The 18,067-nt window shown below is 34.6% G+C and overlaps 1 protein-coding gene across 1 annotated transcript in view; it reads right to left on the minus strand.

Moving 5' to 3' along the window:
- The window catches only part of SMCHD1 (structural maintenance of chromosomes flexible hinge domain containing 1), a 155,758-nt gene that overhangs the window by 73,434 nt on the left and 64,257 nt on the right, over positions 1-18,067 (minus strand). Inside the window, exons 23-29 of the mRNA XM_045459462.1 lie at positions 16,527-16,666; positions 15,733-15,867; positions 13,677-13,904; positions 7,704-7,852; positions 6,701-6,789; positions 6,016-6,134; positions 2,127-2,294 (exon numbers count right to left, since the gene is read on the minus strand). Of these exons, the coding sequence (XP_045315418.1) occupies positions 2,127-2,294; positions 6,016-6,134; positions 6,701-6,789; positions 7,704-7,852; positions 13,677-13,904; positions 15,733-15,867; positions 16,527-16,666 (1,028 nt within the window). The remainder of the gene's footprint in view (positions 1-2,126; positions 2,295-6,015; positions 6,135-6,700; positions 6,790-7,703; positions 7,853-13,676; positions 13,905-15,732; positions 15,868-16,526; positions 16,667-18,067) is intronic.

The raw sequence follows: 18,067 nt of genomic DNA on the forward strand, positions 1-18,067 counted from the left end.
AACACCCCAAAAAACAAATAATCCAGTAAAAAAAATGGGCCAAAGACATGAATGGATACTTTTCCCAAGAAGACATCCAGATGGCACACAGACACATGAAAAGATGCTCAATCTCACTCATCATCACAGAACTACAAATCAAAACCACAATGAGATACCACCTCACACCTATCAGAACGGCTAAAATAAACAACTCAGGAAACAACAGATGTTGGTGAGGATGTGGAGAAAGGGGGACAGTTTGGCCCTGTTAGCAGGAATGCAAACTGATCCAGCCTCTCTGGAAAACAGTACGAAGGTTCATCAAAAAATTAAAAATACAACTACCCTGTGACCCAGCAACTGCACTACTTGGTATTTATTCAAAGGATACAAAAATGCTGATTCTAAGGGGCACACGCACTCCAATGTTTATAGCAGCACTATCAACAACAGCCAAAGTTTGGAAAGAGCCCAAATGTCCATTGACTGATGAATGGATAAGATGATGTGGTATATATACACTCTGGAATTATTACTTGGTGGTCAAAAAAAAAAATGAAATCTTGCCATTTGCAACAACATGGCTTAGGCTAAGAGAAATAAGTCACTCAAAGAAAGACAAATATCACATGATTTCACTCATGTGGAATTTAAGAAACAAAACAGATGAACACAGGGGAAGGGAAGGAAAAATAAGAAAAAAAAAAAGAGAGGGAGGCAAACAATAAGAGACTCTTAAATACAGAGCACAAACTGAGGGCTGCTGGAGGGGAGGTGGGTGAGGGGACAGCTAAGCAGATGATGGGAATTAAGGAGGGCACTTGCTGGGATGAGCACTGGGTGTTATATGTATGTAAGTGATGAATCACTGGATTCTACTCCTGAAACGAATTACTACACTGTATTGTTAACTAACTTGAGCTTAAATAAATTTTTTAAAAACAAAATTAGGAAATTTTAGGAATACCAGACATTCGGTGATTACTTTTACAGCCTTATCTACATATAACCATTTCTCTAACATAATGAGAAATCAGTTTTTTTAAAGCTTCTGGATTTCTATGGTATCTGCAAATTAATCTTCTAAAACTCTTTTGAGTTAAACTGTCATTATTTTTGACATTCCCCAACACAAATCCATATAAAAAGATGAACATGTTAACATTTTTTCCACCTCAAAGGTAAACAATTATTTCATAATGTCATCAACCAACAAATCCTTTATTGACTTCATTAAACACAAAGTGTATTACTTATGTAGTATAAATGCTCCCAAATAAAAAAGCACTGGCTTTACAGTAAAACTCCTCAATCAACACATTACAGAAAAAAATTTTAGAGCTCACTGTCACCACTTGTTTATCTATTTTAAATTCACAAACCAAAAAGAGCAATCTCAAACTAGACCACAGATAATGTACACTTTTCTTAGGTGATGTACTCCTTTAAAAGTATTAATTTCATCCATAACCATGGTGATAAGCTCATCTTCCTTTAGAAAAGTATGTAAGCTGTCATACCAACAGGTAGAGCCCTGCTAGACCAAAACTGAAAACAAAAATCCAAATATTTTAAAACCAGAATTCTAAACATTTAGTAAAAACTCAACAGATTTAACAGAAATTTGCAAAGTTTATACTTAAGATTTAACTATTTGTAAAGGAAGGCATGCCAATGTTTTCATGTGTATAATGACTTGATATCTGATGTGCTTTGTCAAACTCCAGAGAAAACATTTTAAGACAGTAAGACAGAACGATGAAACAAAATTGGAAAAAAAACAGTAACTGTTAAACCTGGGGATTCATTATGCTATTTTCACTTGTATGCATGTTCGAAAATTTCTGTAATAAAATTTTAAGGTGTGATTACACTCTTAAAAATTTTTTTTAATTTAAATTCTAGCAAAAATAACATACTGTACATTTCTCAGTGTTCAAGTTATTTCCCTATTCTTTAACAAATGAGGACACAAATGATGAATTAAATAACGAAGTATTTAGAATATTACTTTGTCCTTTTGTTATTGTTACCATTGCTATTTGCTGTTACTTCAACAGTAAAATATATCTACCCACTCACAACCTGAAAGTAATAAGCCATATGATAGTAAATTCTTTCCTTTAATCAAGGCAGTTACTTACCTCCTTTAATTCTGGCCAGTCTATAAGGAGAAGTTTTGCTGGTGGTCCAGAAATTAGCTGCACTCGAATAAAGTCAGAAAATTCACGCCAAGTAAAACAAAGATCCTTATTTCCAGGAGGGCCTGGAATAAATTTGATGCCTTTTACACTTATACTTTGTGTATTTTCCTAGTGAGGAAAGGTACATTGTAAAGAGGGATGTAATGTTTAGTTTTCAAAAAAAAAAAAAAAAAAAAAAAGAAAAAGAAAAAGAAAATGTTGTCATTAACCCACTATGCATACAGATATGTTTCTGCATATAACTAATGGCAAATAATTTGCACACATACCAATACTGGCATACTATCAAATTCACTTCCTTGAAAGGGGAAGCTGAATTTCTTTTTTGTGAGAGAGAGATCTAAAAGGTGCTATGTCTTTTTATCTCCTCTTTTCCTAATTAACCTCTTATTTCCACCATCTCCTTTTTATTCCCCAAACAGCAAAGTGTGTGCTTGCCCAATAGTGTGCTGCCCAAAAAGTGTGCTTTGCACTTGTTCTTTCCTGATGTTTGCAAAATTCTTTACCAATCTACATGGCCTTTCGTTAGGTTTCTGCATACAGGATACCTTAATCAGAGGGGTGTTCCCTGACTACCCTATATAATGGTACTGTTTCCACTACCCCATTTTATTTTTCTTATCCCTCATTTCCTACCTACTGCATGTTCTTCCCATTGTAAGGTGATCTCCAAGAAGGTAGGGGCTTTGATTTGTTACTGCCCAATTTCAGGTTCACAGCATATTAATGGGAATCAATGAAACTAGTCTATAATTTGTGCTATGTGATGGAATGATATAAACTAATTCCACAGTGGCACGAGTACCCTAGTATTCATTTTAACAATGATCCTTAACAATTTTATCTCAAATTTGTGATGAACACAAATCTGTTCCATCAGATTGAAAAAAAATTTTTATGTTTATTTTTGAGAAAGAAAGAGAGAGGGGAAGGGGGAAGGGCAGAGGAAGGGAGGCACAGAATCCGAAGCAGGTTCCAGGCTCTGAGCTATCAGCACAGAGCTGATACAGCTCTGGAATTCACGGACTGTGAGATCATGACCTGAGCTGAAGTTGGACTCTTAACCTATTGAGCCACCCAGGTGCCCCTACTCCATCAGATGTTAATAATCAGCGTTAAAATTTCATGTTTGACATTCTCAACTGTTAGTAGAACATTTTCTGTACAAAGACACTGCAAAATAATTAAACTTAATCAAATCCCAATGAGTTCAGAATTTTTCAATATCTGGAAAACAAATATTCATTAGTAAAACATACTGATAACTGAAAATATATGAAGTATAACCTAGAATTCCATATTTATTAGTGAATCATTAAAAGGCTTTTTGAAGACATGATTTCTTGTTTAAGTCCTGTTGGAAGTTATTCTGGTTTTACTTCCAATCTTGAAAAGGAAATTTGTATATGCATTTACAAACTGTAGATGAGTTCAAATAGAATTAAATATAAAATTCTGAAAGGTGCTATGGTCTAATGCTGAAATTATCAAAGGAATGTACTTCAGAATAGCAGTACATTTTATGCAAATGCAGAAATAATTTGAAGAATCAATAACATATTAAAACTACTTTTTTTTAGAAAAAAACCACTATTAAAAAAAATAGTTTTAAAACAAAAGCCTCTGATTTTTTCTCTGTAGAGACTGGGGGTAGACTCCTGATGCTTGAAAACAAGTCAAGATAGTATACCTCAGTTGTAAAATGACAACAGGAAGAAAGTAAGTCACCTTGGCTGAAGAATAATGAGCTATGGAGAAAGGTGGGAGATTATGCTGTGGTAGGATACTTTAGGATATTTTAGGCCATACTAAGCAGATGAAGTCTAAATTTACAGTATAAAATGCTGATAGATCTAATAGGTGGCATAAAATGAGAAAGGAAAATGGACAATGGATTCGGTCAGGTGAAACAGAAAAAAAAATGATGAGTGCCTTGCCTTAAAATGACAAAAAAGGATGTGGAAACAGTATATACAACTCTTCCAAGGAGTTACACCATGGAAAGAAGAGAAAGAGAGCAACAGATAGACAGGGAATTAGAGCCCAAGGATGTTTTGATTGGGAGGGGGGGGGGGTTATAATTTGTCTTTTAAGATGAGAGGTAAGACAGGGGTATCTTGGGTAGTTAAGTGTCCAACTCTTGATTTCTGCTCAGGCAATGATCTCACGGTTTGAGTTTGAGCCCTACATCAGGCTCTGCACTGACAGCACAGAGCCTGCTTGGGATTCTCTCTCTCCCTCTCTCTGCCCCTCTCCCACTTGTACATACTCCCTCAAAATAAATAAATACACTTAAAAAAAAAAAGATGAGAAATATGACAGCATGTTTACGTGCTGATGGGAATCTGATAGGGAAAACTGAAGAGGCAGGAAGGCAGGTTATAATTTAGGAGAAATTATTGAATGAAGATGGGTGTCTATGCATAAAGTGATAGGAGGCACAGGTTGCTCACGCATACAGCAGAAACATAGTTATCTTCTGATTTCATATATACATAGGGTGGAGATAAATAATGCAAAAACTTGAAAGTCAAACACTAAACTTTATCTTTGTAAAGTAAACAAAACATCATTAAAAGTTCTTTGGCACTAAGACATAGTGAGTTGTGTCGTGAGAACTAGAATACCATCAACAGATTAGTGAGAATAAGAAACTCTAGTAAGGAAGGGCAACAAAGAGACTACTCTTATGATTCCTTTGTCAGGTTAAAGACTGTAATGTAGACTCTAAAAGGAAGAAGAGTTTTTTTTTTCTTTTTTTTTTTTAACGTTTACTTATTATTTTGGGGACAGAGAGATACAGAGCATGAACGGGGGAGGGGCAGAGAGAGAGGGATACACAGAATTGGAAACAGGCTCCAGGCTCTGAGCCATCAGCCCAGAGCCTGACGCGGGGCTCGAACTCACGGACCGTGAGATCGTGACCTGGCTGAAGTCGGACGCTTAACCGACTGCGCCACCCAGGCGCCTCAAGGAAGAAGAGTTTTTAAAAAGCATTAAATGCCCTAACTGGATTCAGCTTTACTTGGGCCTTAGAATTCCTTCTCACCTACTATGGCCTGGCAGGTTCCTTAAAGCCTGGACTCCCACATCTTTTTTTTCCCTGAGAGTTGTTTTTGATCTTTCCAAGCAGAATACATCATGTTTGCCTGTTTTAAACTGAAACGATTCCACTACAGTAATTTTTTTTCAAGCTAATCTCAAATAACTGCACAGCTGTAAATTTCCCCAATTTTTTCACTAGCATCCTGTTTAATGCAGGATGTAAGCACTAAAATTTTATTTATTTATGAAAAACTACCTTTACATACAAATCAAAATATTTATGGATGACATTTCATGTATGACATACCAATGTATGGATGACATTATAACGTATGGAATTTGCCTCAAAATGATGGGGTGCCTGAGTGGCTCACTTGACTGGTTTCAGCTCAGGTCATGATCTCGCAGTTGGTAGGATAGGGCCCCACACTGGGCTCTGAGCAGAACCTACTTGGGATTCTCTTTCTCCCTCTTTCTCTATCCCTCCTCCACTTGTGCACGCGCTCCCTCTCAAAATAAACTTAAAAAAAAAAAAAAAAAAAAGACATGGCGAAGTGGAAAGTGGTGATTATTGAGGCTGAGTGATAGAAACATGGGGATTACCTCTGCTATTCTATTTTTTGCATATGTTTAAAGTTGATCATAACAAAACCGTCTTAATCCCTTTTGTGACTTTGCATTGTTAACACCAAAATCAAACTCTTTTTGGTTATTTTAGTTTTTCCCAAATGTTGTTAAATGTAAACCAATGGCATAAGCCAACTGCTATGAAAAGTAATCATACCTGAAAAGTAGTTTTCAAATGGGAGCTGTCAAGTCCAACCCCAGCAATTCCCAACGCAGATAAAGAACTTGGTGAAAATGCTTGAATCTGATTTCCATACTGATCTGTAACTATTACAACTATATAAAAAAGGAAAGTTTAATTTTAACACTTAAAATTATGCTTAGGAAAACCACTGTCACTTTGTTCTCTTATGTATTTTTTTGTAAAAAATAATACTTGTTTCTTATATAATCGCTACCAAAAAAAAATCAACAATCTACTTAAGTATGCTTATATTTATTATATATAACACCATTTTGATGTTAATCTTACTACAAAATTTGAAGAAAATAATTCAATATTATTCTATTTCAGGTAATATTCTAAATGTAAGAAAAATAAACGTGAATCCACTGATACGTTTACTTTGCACTTTTAATGTAATAGTTTTAATGTTAACTATTATTATTCTAACAAAAATCAGTATTTTCCCAAGAAACTATTTTTGCCAAAATGATTTTAAAGTTATGTCAGCCTAGGCAAAGATAGTAAAAATACAGCAATCTTTTCTAACAATAGATTTTAAAACACCAAATGTATATAAAACCAAAGCTTTCCTTTCAGATCACGTATGCCAAAATGTGAATGTAGGTAAGCACATATTCTAAAAGTATTTTAAAGAAAAAATGCAGACCATACTAACCTATTTCTCCTTGAAGCTCTTGGCCCATTTGTACTGTTTTTCCTCCTTTTAACTCACATTTTAAATGTTTAGGCTCATCAGGAAGTGGCCTGAAATTAGTTAAGAAAAGGCTTTAGTTCTACCTTTGACTGTAGAAAAAACTTAGTTTTAATATGCTAAAGAGTAAGCATATATATATCACTCACTTTCTAAATCTTAAATACAACACCCCTCCAAAAATACCTCAATGTATATAACATCACTATTAAACCAAATGGAAACAGAGAAAAGACAGGTTGCAAAGTGTTAAATCATAGCATCCATGCTGGATTAAAAGGAAATTATGACTAGAGAACTGAGAAAGAAAAGGTGGGTCAGTAAAAATAACTCATCAAGAGATCAGGTGGCAGGTGGAGAGCAGTGTATCTAAAAATTTTATCTCAACTATGGAGCCTGGAAATACTATGAAAACGTATGGAGGAATTCAAGTGAATAAGGTTACTGGAAGAGGTGAGCAAGAAACTGAGGCCAGGGTAAAAGATTTTTCTATATATATTTACATAAGTCTTCCCTTTTCTATCAGCAATACATAGTGGTCTGGTAGGACTCAGCTTTAATCACGAAGCAATGAAAGAATTTTTCCTTCTGAGCAACACACTGATCACACTATCTTTTATATTTTTTAATATCTGTCATTTCACAGGTGTTTTCACTGCTGCTTGCACTAGGAGGGCTTTCCTTTAATGACAGTTCTAGTTCTTACAAATACCAGAGGGTCATTAAGCACAGGGTATACTAGAGAATAAAATACTTAGGAATGGACTTAACCAAAGAGGTGAAAAGACTGATGAATTAATCACTATCTCCTGTGAAACTTTATTCCAAAGACAACCTACCTTATTTCACAGAAATTGCAATCTTTTCAACATTAAAAATAACTTTCACTAGTGTGCTTTGGAGACAAGTATTTTTGTTGTCATATGCTGAATTTTGAAATATCTCAAAATATAATATGCCCACAAACCTTACTGTAAATGCACTTTCCAAAGACACATGATCATCTTGGAATGAAACCTGGCAATAGCGCATATCTTTCACAGATGTCGGTACTTGTACATCAGGAAGCAGACCCTGTAGCAAGTGTTCTTTGTTAATCTCAGGAGTCCAATTAACCTAAAAGAGAAATTATATACCTAAGAATAATATAAAGCTTAGCCTAATGTACTCCTAATGCCACTTATCTTACTGAAGAATGAAAGTTAAATTATAACCCATCTTCACCACCTCCAAAGAAAAAGAAAGTCCCTTTATGACCATAAATGATGGTGGTTCATACATATATTAGTGAGATTAAGAAGTTTCTCCCTCTTCTAAAGACTCCAACCAAAAAACTAGTACAAGTAATAAATTTAGTAAAGTGCCAGGATATACAATTAACACCCAGAAAACAGAAATGTTTCTATATGCTAAAAATAAGTATAGAAAGAGAGAGAAAAAAAAAAAAACCCTTTACAACTACACCAAAAAGAATAAAATACTTATGAATAAAGTTAACCAAAGAGGTGAAAGACCTGTACTCCAAAACCTACAAAATACTGATGAAAGAAACTAAAGATGACAAAAACAAAGGGAAAGATATTCCATGCCCATGAACTGGAAGAATACTATTAAAATGTCCATATTATCCAAAACAATCTACATATTCAATGCACTCCCTATCAAAATACCAACAGTATTTTTCACAAAGGCAGAACACATAATACTAAAATTTGTATGGTACCACAGGAGACCCAGAATAGGCAAAGAAATCCTAGGAAAGAACAACAGAGCTGGAGGTATCACAGTACCAGATTTTAAGACATACTACAAAGTTGCAGTAATCAAAACAGTATGATACTGGCATAAAAAATAAACACATATCAATGGAACAGAATAGAAAGCCAGAAACAAACCCACGATTATATAACCAATTAATCTAGGACAAAAGAGGAAAGAATATGCAAAGGGAAAAGCCAGTCTTTTCAATAAATGGTGCTGGGAAAATTGGACAGCTATGTGTAAAGGAATGAAACCAGACCAGTTTCTAACACAATACGCAAAAACAGACTCAAAATGGATTAAAGACCCAAATGTGAGTCCAGAAACCATAAAAATCATAGAAGAGAACAAAGGCAGTAATTTCTCTGACACTAGCCATAGCAACATTTTTCTAGATATGTCTCCTGAGACAAGAAAAACAAAAGCAAAAATAAACTACTGAGACCACATGAAAATAAAAAGATTTTGCACAGTAAAGGAAACCATCAACAAACCTAAAAGACAATCTATTGAATAGGAGAAAATACTCGCAAATGACGTATCTAATAAAGGGTTAGTATCCAAAATATATAAAGAACTCCTACACCTGAATACCAAAAAAAAAAAAAGAGTCCGATTAAAATATGGGCATAATACCTGAATACCTATTTCTCCAAAGAAGACATAAAGATGGCCAACAGACACATGAAAAGATACTCAACATCAGTAATCATCATGGAAATGCAAATCAAAACTACACTGATATCACTCTATACCTGTCAGAATGACTAAATAAAAAAACACAAGAAATAACAAGTGTTGCCAACCATGTGGAGAAAAAGGAACCCTCGTGCACTGTTGGGAATATAAAGTGGTGCAGCCACTCTGGAAAACAGTATGAAGGTTCCTCAAAAAATTAAAAATAGAAATACCATATGATCCAATAATTCCACTATTTGGGTGGAATACCCAAAGAAAACAAAACACTAGTTCAAAAAGATACATGCACCTTTATGTTTACTGCAACATTATTTACTATAGCCAAGATATAGAAGTAACCTAAGTGTCCATCAACAGACAAATGGATAAGGAAATGTGGTGTATATATACAGTGGAATATTATGCAGCTATAAAACACGTGGGATTGTGCCATATAAGACAACATGGGTGGACCTGGAGGATACTATACAAAGTAAAATAAGTTGGACAAATGCCATATAATTCCACTCATAAGTAGAATCTAAAAAACAAACAATAACAACCAAATGAATAAACAAAAAACAGAATCAGACATATAAATACAGAGAACAAACTGATGGTTGCCAGAGGGAAGGTGCGGGCAGGGGGGTGGGGAGTTCGGCAAAATGAGTCAAGGGGAGGGAGGTACAAGCTTCCAGTTATGGAATGAGTAAGTCATAGGAATAAAAGGCACAGCATAAAGAATACGGTCAATGATAGCGTAATAACTACATAACAGGACAGATGGTAGCTACAGTTGTGGTGAAGAGGCAAATTTGTCATCACTAGGTTGTGTGTAACCTAACTAATCTAACATAACATTGTATGTCAACTATACTCAAATTTTTAAATGCTTCCTCTTTGTCTTCACTGTTAATTTTACCGTATCTTTCAGTGGAATAAAATTTTTTCAGTCATTCTTTCACGTTGTGCCATAGGATTACCACTGTGGTTATTATAGCTTAAAATAACATACACATCAAATCAAATGATCAATTCTGAGAGTAATATTCAAATTTTTGTTAAAAGAAACCTCTTAATGGGGGCTTTGAATGAGATCTGGGTTAACTCCTATTCACTAAGATGAGAAAACAAATCATCTACCATTCTGGCTACCTTTGAGTCTTAATCCATTCTTGGATGCTTTTAGCTCTTTCATTTTAAATCTCTTGCATTCCACATACTAATTTGTTACTTGATCCCTTTTTTAAATTGAGCACCCTACTTCTATCCTAATTTTAAACTTCTAATCTTTTCTATGTAAGAATTCTTAGTTCAACTTTCTCTTTTAGCCTTCTATAGTTGTGATTCTTAAGGTTTCACAGTTTAAACTGTTCTAATCTTCTTAGTCACCTTTTTAATTTTAATCATCTTTTATACTGTAACATATATATATAAATATATGTAAATATATATGTAAGTCTGTACACACACCTTTTTTTTTTATTTAAATAATGGAAAAAGCAGGAGTTATACTTTTCCAAAAGGCTTTCTTCCCCCCACTCTAGCCGTGCTATCCCTTCAAGAGATTCCCAGCTCAGGGCTAACTTTCTTCAATATTGGAGAACTCTCTGAAGACCACAGAAATCACTTTAAAAACTATACATATAATAAAATAACATTTGATATCTTTTATTGCCAATAAAGATGTGCATGTTTTAAAATCTTTGGAACCCAAGAAGTATTTAACTACTAAATTTGAGCCAAAAGGTGTCAAATGCTGGTCACATGCTTATTGAACGGCAAAAAGAAGGTTATATACAGGTAGAGGCTCTCAAGTCAATGTTTCTTCTTAATCTTGATAAGAAACCACAATGTGGGAACCTAACTATGAGAAAGCAAGGAACCAGTTCAGAAGCCAGGTTCCTGGCACCACTATTAAATCACTCAACTTTAAGTCTACTGATATAGATAAAACACAAGTTGCCTCCCCTTCCAAGAAGGATCAGGATTATTTCTCTATCAATTCTCTAGTCCTTCATTACGGAGGGAAAAAAGAAACTGGATGGGACAAGGGATATTTCAAGTAAGATTTAAAAGTAAAGGCAGCTGAACCCCTACTGAACAATTCTTTTAAAATGTCAGATCCCAAGGGGGCACCCTGGATGGCTCAGTCAGTTAAGCATCTAATTGTTGGTTTTGGCTCAGGTCATGATCTCACAGTCAGGCTCTGCACTGGAAGTGGAGCCTGCTTGAGATTCTCTTTCCCTCTCCTTCTGCCCTCCTGCCACACGCCATACACAGGCTAAATATTAGATCCTATATCTGGAAACTCAAGATGACTATAGGATGAAATCGTACAAAGAAATAATTACCTCCTATCCCACATAGTAACTCTCCACAAATTTAGTTGATTGGGACCCCTTATATAAGGGCCTGCAAATGTTGGCTTTCCAGAGAAAGGGGGAATTATTTGTCTCTTACTGCCTTAAAGAAAACTGGATTTTTAAAAATTATTTTCTCACACAAGAGTTAAGGAGTTCTTTTCTTTATGGATGACAAGCGAAAAAGTACAATCAGTTCTGCTATAACGTTTGGTTTGAAAATGTGTATTTGTTTCAATGATATTAAAAAATTAGGGAACAGTTTGAGAATAAAGCAAATTTTATGTCTTATGTACAATTTCATCCATGAAAACAATAGATGAACCCAGAAAACTGTCCCCAGCTAAACCAATCCATGCAGAAATACACAAGTAACATAACTCAAACCTGCCAGCCACCTCAGGTGATTATGTATATTGAGCCACACATGTCCACACTTAGTGGAGTTTCCACAACTTCACAGTAACCCACAAGCTGCAACCCTTCTTGCACTCAGTTCTACAAAGTAAACTCACATATTATTGTAGTGTTTGTGGACTTTTTAATCATTTAATGTGTTATTGTTACTAATGTATTGGGACTACTTTATTAGTTTCTTTTTTTTTTTAATTTTTAAGGCTGTATTCTTTTTTTTTAATGTTTTTATTTAATGTTTATTTTGAGAGAGAGAGAGAGAGAGAGAGAGAGACAGTGGCACGTGAGCAGGGGAGGAGCAGAGAGAGAAAGAGAGAGAAAATCCCAAGCAGGCTCCATGCTGTCAGCATGGAGCCTGACTCAGGGCTCGATCTCATGAACCATGACCTGAGGTAAAACCAAGAATCAGACGCTTAACCAACTGAGCCACCCAGGCACCCCTTCTACCTTTTTTTAATGGGTGACTGATAAAATTTGAGTACTGTGCCTCTAATTCCCATTTCCCCCATACACCCTGTGATTTTTATTGGTTTTTACCCTTTTATCTGGCACAGTGATTTTAAGAAATGCAAGTGTTTTGGGGTGTCTGGGTGGCTCAGTTGTTTGAGCGTCCGACTTTGGCTCAGATCATGATCTCAAGGTTCATGGGTTCAAGTCCTACACTGGGCTCTGTGCTGACAGCTCTGAGCCTGGAGCCTGCTTTGGATTCTGCATCTCCCTCTCTCTCTGTCCCTCCCCAGCTTGTGCTGTTTTTCTCTCTCTCAAAAATAAACATTAAAAAAAGTTTTAAAAAATGCATGTGTTTCATTATAGCAGAACTGACTGTACCTTGAAAGGAGGAAGCACAGAATGCCCACTAGTCTTACAATCAATCATAAGAGGAGTGCTACAGGTATCTACTATAGGTGACAACAATCTATTTTGATTTGGTTCTGTTAAATGAGATGTTAGGTTTCAACATACAGATTTACCCTAACCCAGGTGCAAATGATAAATTTAGATTACAACAGATTGATGAGGACCATATGAAGCTGAGAATCTAAGAAACTGTTTTCTAAGATCAGGCTTTTAGAGAGTGATATGCCAATTTCAAATGGTCAAATCAGGGCCCTGTAGTTAAAACAATAACAGTAAGGTTTCACTGTCTGCCTTTAACAGACCTTTGGTTTAGTGCCTTTAGAGAAGCTACAAATACTATACATTGCTTTGGTATGGTAATCTTAACTGTGACTGCAGCAATACAGTTGGTCAGGAAATATACAACTAAAAGAGAATTCCAATCTTTGGCATTTTGCTAAGCATCCAAATCATTTCTCTAAGTATGCATTTGTCACATATGAATCATTCATATGAATGTGCATAAAAAAGTTTTTAGTGGGAATTTTTGTTTGTTTTTTGTTTTGGAAAAAGAGAGAGAAAGACTGCACACACACATGGAAGAGGAGCAGAGAGAGGGGGAGAGAGATAATCACACACAAGCAGGCTCCGCACTGTTGGTATAGACCTGACATGGGGCTCAAACCCATGAACCATGAGATCCGAAATCAAGAATCATAAGCTTAACTGACTGAGCCACCCAGGTGTCCCTACCCTGAAATTTTAAATAATAGTACTATTTGTCTCTGATAAGCTTCTTAGAAGCTACCTGATAAAACTTCTTGTTCAGAGTCTTCCAATCATAAAATGAACAAAATTCTTGTGAATAACTATTTGGAGATACTTACTTTAATTTTATCTGCTAAAGCTGATGTTATGTGGATTTCTCTTTCTCCTTCATCATACATTTGAAAAATAAGATTATGCATAACATCGCCTGCTATCCAATTAACCTCATCCTGATGTTTGATCTGGATTGCCTTTTGTCCTTCCACACTGAATATCTGTAATCTCGCAACATGGCTACTAGGAAGCAACTTAATAGTCTTCTCCACGGGTGCCACATCTTTACAACTCTAGGAAAAGAGCACAGAAAGATATACTGAATGACATCTGCACTTTTTGAAAACCTATTTTTGGGCTTCAGTGGTGAGTCTTCTACATTGCTTAAGAATTTATGTCCAATATTATGGAAGATGATCTTATACACTGTTAATATCCATAAGTTTTGGCATTAAGATCACACTATACCATTAATAATTCCTATTTTATACCATCAAGTTATAAATAATGACAGTGGCCACATTCTTAAAGCCAAAAACTAGCATATTTGGATTTAAAAAGATTCGCTCTCCCTTATTTGTAATCACATGACAGATTTGGTGACTATCGTCTATTAATAAGAATAAAAATGTATGAAATTAGTTAACTTCCCATAAAATCAGAAAATAGTTGCCATAAAATACACTATTTATATTGAAGCAATACATTGAATACATTGAATACCCTGAAACTAAGTGAGTGAATAATGTTGTTTATAGCTAAATGAGAACTCTAGATGCCATGAAGGCTAAGCTGGCACATTTATATTATGGGCACAACAATTTTCCACATATCAGTACAGATAAACTGGATTACACTAAACTGATTTTAAAGGCATAAAAAATTAAAACATTACATTCATTATTTCATAATCTAGGTCATAGTGCATTCCACAGGATATACAAAATTCAAAGTAAGCCTAAGCCTAAAATACTTTTACAATCTTATTTAGCCCATTTCTCCTTCCTCATCCAGTTGTAGTCATTCCTATCAAAGCCCAATCAAATGAATGATGATATATATAAAATTCCTACCTTACAGAATTATCAGGGAAATAACAAATACATCTCTACTATAAGCATATTGCATTTACTTGATTCAAACTCAAGAGTTACTGCCTTTGGATAACATTTTCTAATTGCATATCTGATCTAGATTCTTGGTCTTCTGCCTGCTGCTGTTCTACAGTATTTATGTAATTCCTAATGTTTGTTACTCTTTGCTCCCAGACCCAGATTCCTCCCAAACTCCAAGTCTCTTCTTACTGATCGATTTCAAGATAGTATGCTCAAAAGCCTGGTGCCCACATTACTGAATTGAAAAAACTGCGTAACAGTTATTTGAAGGTTATCGATATAATCAGCTTGTAAAGAAGAGGAATGAAGTAACGAGCCATCTCATTCTAGTGAAAACAACACAGTCATATTTTACCCTTTTGTGACTCAAGATACGTTAATTGATGTATAATGAGTAGAAAAGCATCAGTTAATCAATTGGTTAGATTACTCATCATCTACAATACCAATGGAGAAATCACATTGAAATATTTAACTTAAGTATCTGTCGTCTCATTTTGCAACCTTAGGAGGTCAGTTGCTGGCCTTCTTCCAGGCTGGCTTCACCTACAGCCATGATGTATATCCATCCAGTAACAAGTATCCTATTAGTACATTACCACAAAACTCTACTTGAAAATAGTAACCATGTATTTATTTTTAAAATTATACATATGAATTATTTATATGTCCTTCACTGGTTGTTTACCAAACTTTCTAAGAAACAAGTGTTAACTATAAGAAACAAAAAAATAAAACTGACACATAAATACATTTTAATAGAAGCAAAAATTAATTTTAGGAATATGTAATCAATAGCCATAGGTATTATAAAAGCTTTAATCAAAGTTACTAATACAAAATGTTACTCACTATACCATTTCACATCGCCTTTTTCTTCACCTTAGCTAAAAGAACCACAAACACCTCATTTTTATGTGTCAAATATTACTTAAAATATTATAAAGCTGTTAAAAATATTTATATGAAAACAACATAATATCAATGAATAACAATAACAACTTACAGGTATTTCAATTTTTGCTTTCAGAGTCTGGTCTTTTTTAATGTTCTGCACTTGAATTGCAGATCCTGTTAAAATACTGGTTCCAGAACTGCTGCAGTCTACAATGTAGACTGGAAGGTTTGGAGCCCCGAAAAACTATTGGAAACATACAAAATAATTGTAAGACCCCAATCAAATGTACCAAATTATTCAAGAACTATTATTTAAATTTTCAAATAATTTCAAATACAGCTACTATTTCTGGCTATAAATTGGAAAAAGTGAAACAATTCACTGATACTCTAGACAACTGCTGAATGAAAAGAGTAATTTTCTATAATTCTAACTAAAATTTATGTCTTCTGAAACACCAACTTCCTCAAACACTATTCTTTTTTTAAATTTTACCTATTTGGGTTTTCCTTTTCTTTTTGTGCCTTTTTTTTTATTTTAACTTATTTTCATTTGTCTGCCCATCCCTAACCCTGAAAGATCATTCTACCCATAAATTAAATACCTCATCTAAACTGAGGGGAATGGACCAAGAAAGGATGGGTCCATTTATAGACAAAACAAAAATGTTTGGTCTATAAAATTTTTTGTGAAACTTGATACAGTTAACACCTTTACTGGCTTACAGATGCTGAAAGTATAGGCAATGAGATACCCACAAATTTCTCCATGGAATAATCATTAAAGGCCTAAATACAATTTAAGTCTCACTATAAAGTAGGTACAAGAGACAGTCAAGTCCACTGACTACCATAGGACTCAAAATAAAATCTACATATTCTTCTTACCCTACAGTAACTTACCTTACAATGAACAATCAATTTTGGTTGTGTTGTTATATTGTCTGATTCATCCAGAACTTCTACCTGAAATGGGAAAGCTGTTCCATTTTCTATAACTAAAATTTCAGAATCAGGTTTCACTTTCAATCGATGAGGGGGACCTACCAGAAAATTACATAATGAAATACAGATTCAAGTTTCTAAGACTGAAATACTGAAACAACAACTTGTAACATTTCAAGTTTTAAGATCTTAAAAATGACAAGAAAAAAATAAGCAATATCCATGTTTAACCATTTCTATCCCCAAAATGTATAGATTCTATGAATGATCAGAGTTGTCTCAAGTATATATTTGAGGTCTAGACTTAGTTTTATGCAACAAGCTATAACACAATAACTAATGCTAGAAATTACCTACAGGTGTAAAACCTTAAAGAGATCCTGGAAAAAAAATATTCAAGAAGAATTTTTAAAAAATACTTTTACTCACTTTAACTTTACACAATGATTAGTTTCTCAAAAACATATTAAGAAAAAAACACATTTTAGGTTAACAGTATTCAAAGGATTAGTTTATGTAAAGATATAACCAGATAATTTACTTGTTTGTCCACTACTCTGATGTTACAAGCAAGCTACAAGTTTCCTCTTAGATCAAAGAGGGTTCACACTACTGTACCAAGATGATTTGATGTGCTCCATAAACATTGATGTTTTTAAATACAATTTATGATAAATGCTGGTAACAAAAATTCACACAGTTACGAAAAACACTAATGTTAGCAACATTATTTACTTTTTACTATATGCCATGCAGTGTGTTAAGTTTTAAGCACCATTCTCATAATCTTCACAATAATCTTAATGAAAAGGGCAATATATTATCCTCATTTTATAAATGAGAAAACTGGAATCCAGGAGATTAAGTATCTTGTCCAGGTCACATGACTAGTAAGCAGCAGGCTCAGGTTTATGTTCTAAGTAATTTGAAACTTCTTGACCATTATCATCATACCATGCTACGTTTTACTTCACAATTTTCATTGTCAAATTCAAAAATAATGCCACACCATCTGGTTACTAAGGATTTCACTACTCAAATCTATACTTTTTAGCTAACCTCTAAAATAAAAGCATTGCAAGCGTTTATTTAGCGTTTAATATTTTTTTAAAAAGTGTGTGTGCGTGCATGTAATCTCTACACTGAACACAGTGCTCAAATTTACAACCTTGATCAAAAGCCATATGCTCTTCCAAATGAGCCAGGCAGGTACTCCAACAATTTTATTCTTATACTTCTACCAATGTGCTAATTTAAACATCTTCATCAATTTATGCTTGAGGGAAGCATCAAACTATCTGAATTTGTACAAGGATGTAGCTAACATGTTTCTTTTCACATCCAAAAATGGTACAAAGTGGGGCACCTGGGTTGCTCAGTCGGTTGAACATCCAACTTCAGCTCAGGTCATGGCCTCATAGTTTGTGAGTTCATGCCCCGTGTCAGGCTCTGTGCTAACAAACAGCTCAGAGCCTGGAGCCTGCTTCAGGTTCTGTGTC

Source organism: Leopardus geoffroyi, chromosome D3 (assembly GCF_018350155.1).
Source record: "Leopardus geoffroyi isolate Oge1 chromosome D3, O.geoffroyi_Oge1_pat1.0, whole genome shotgun sequence".
NCBI classification, from domain to species: Eukaryota; Metazoa; Chordata; class Mammalia; order Carnivora; family Felidae; genus Leopardus; species Leopardus geoffroyi.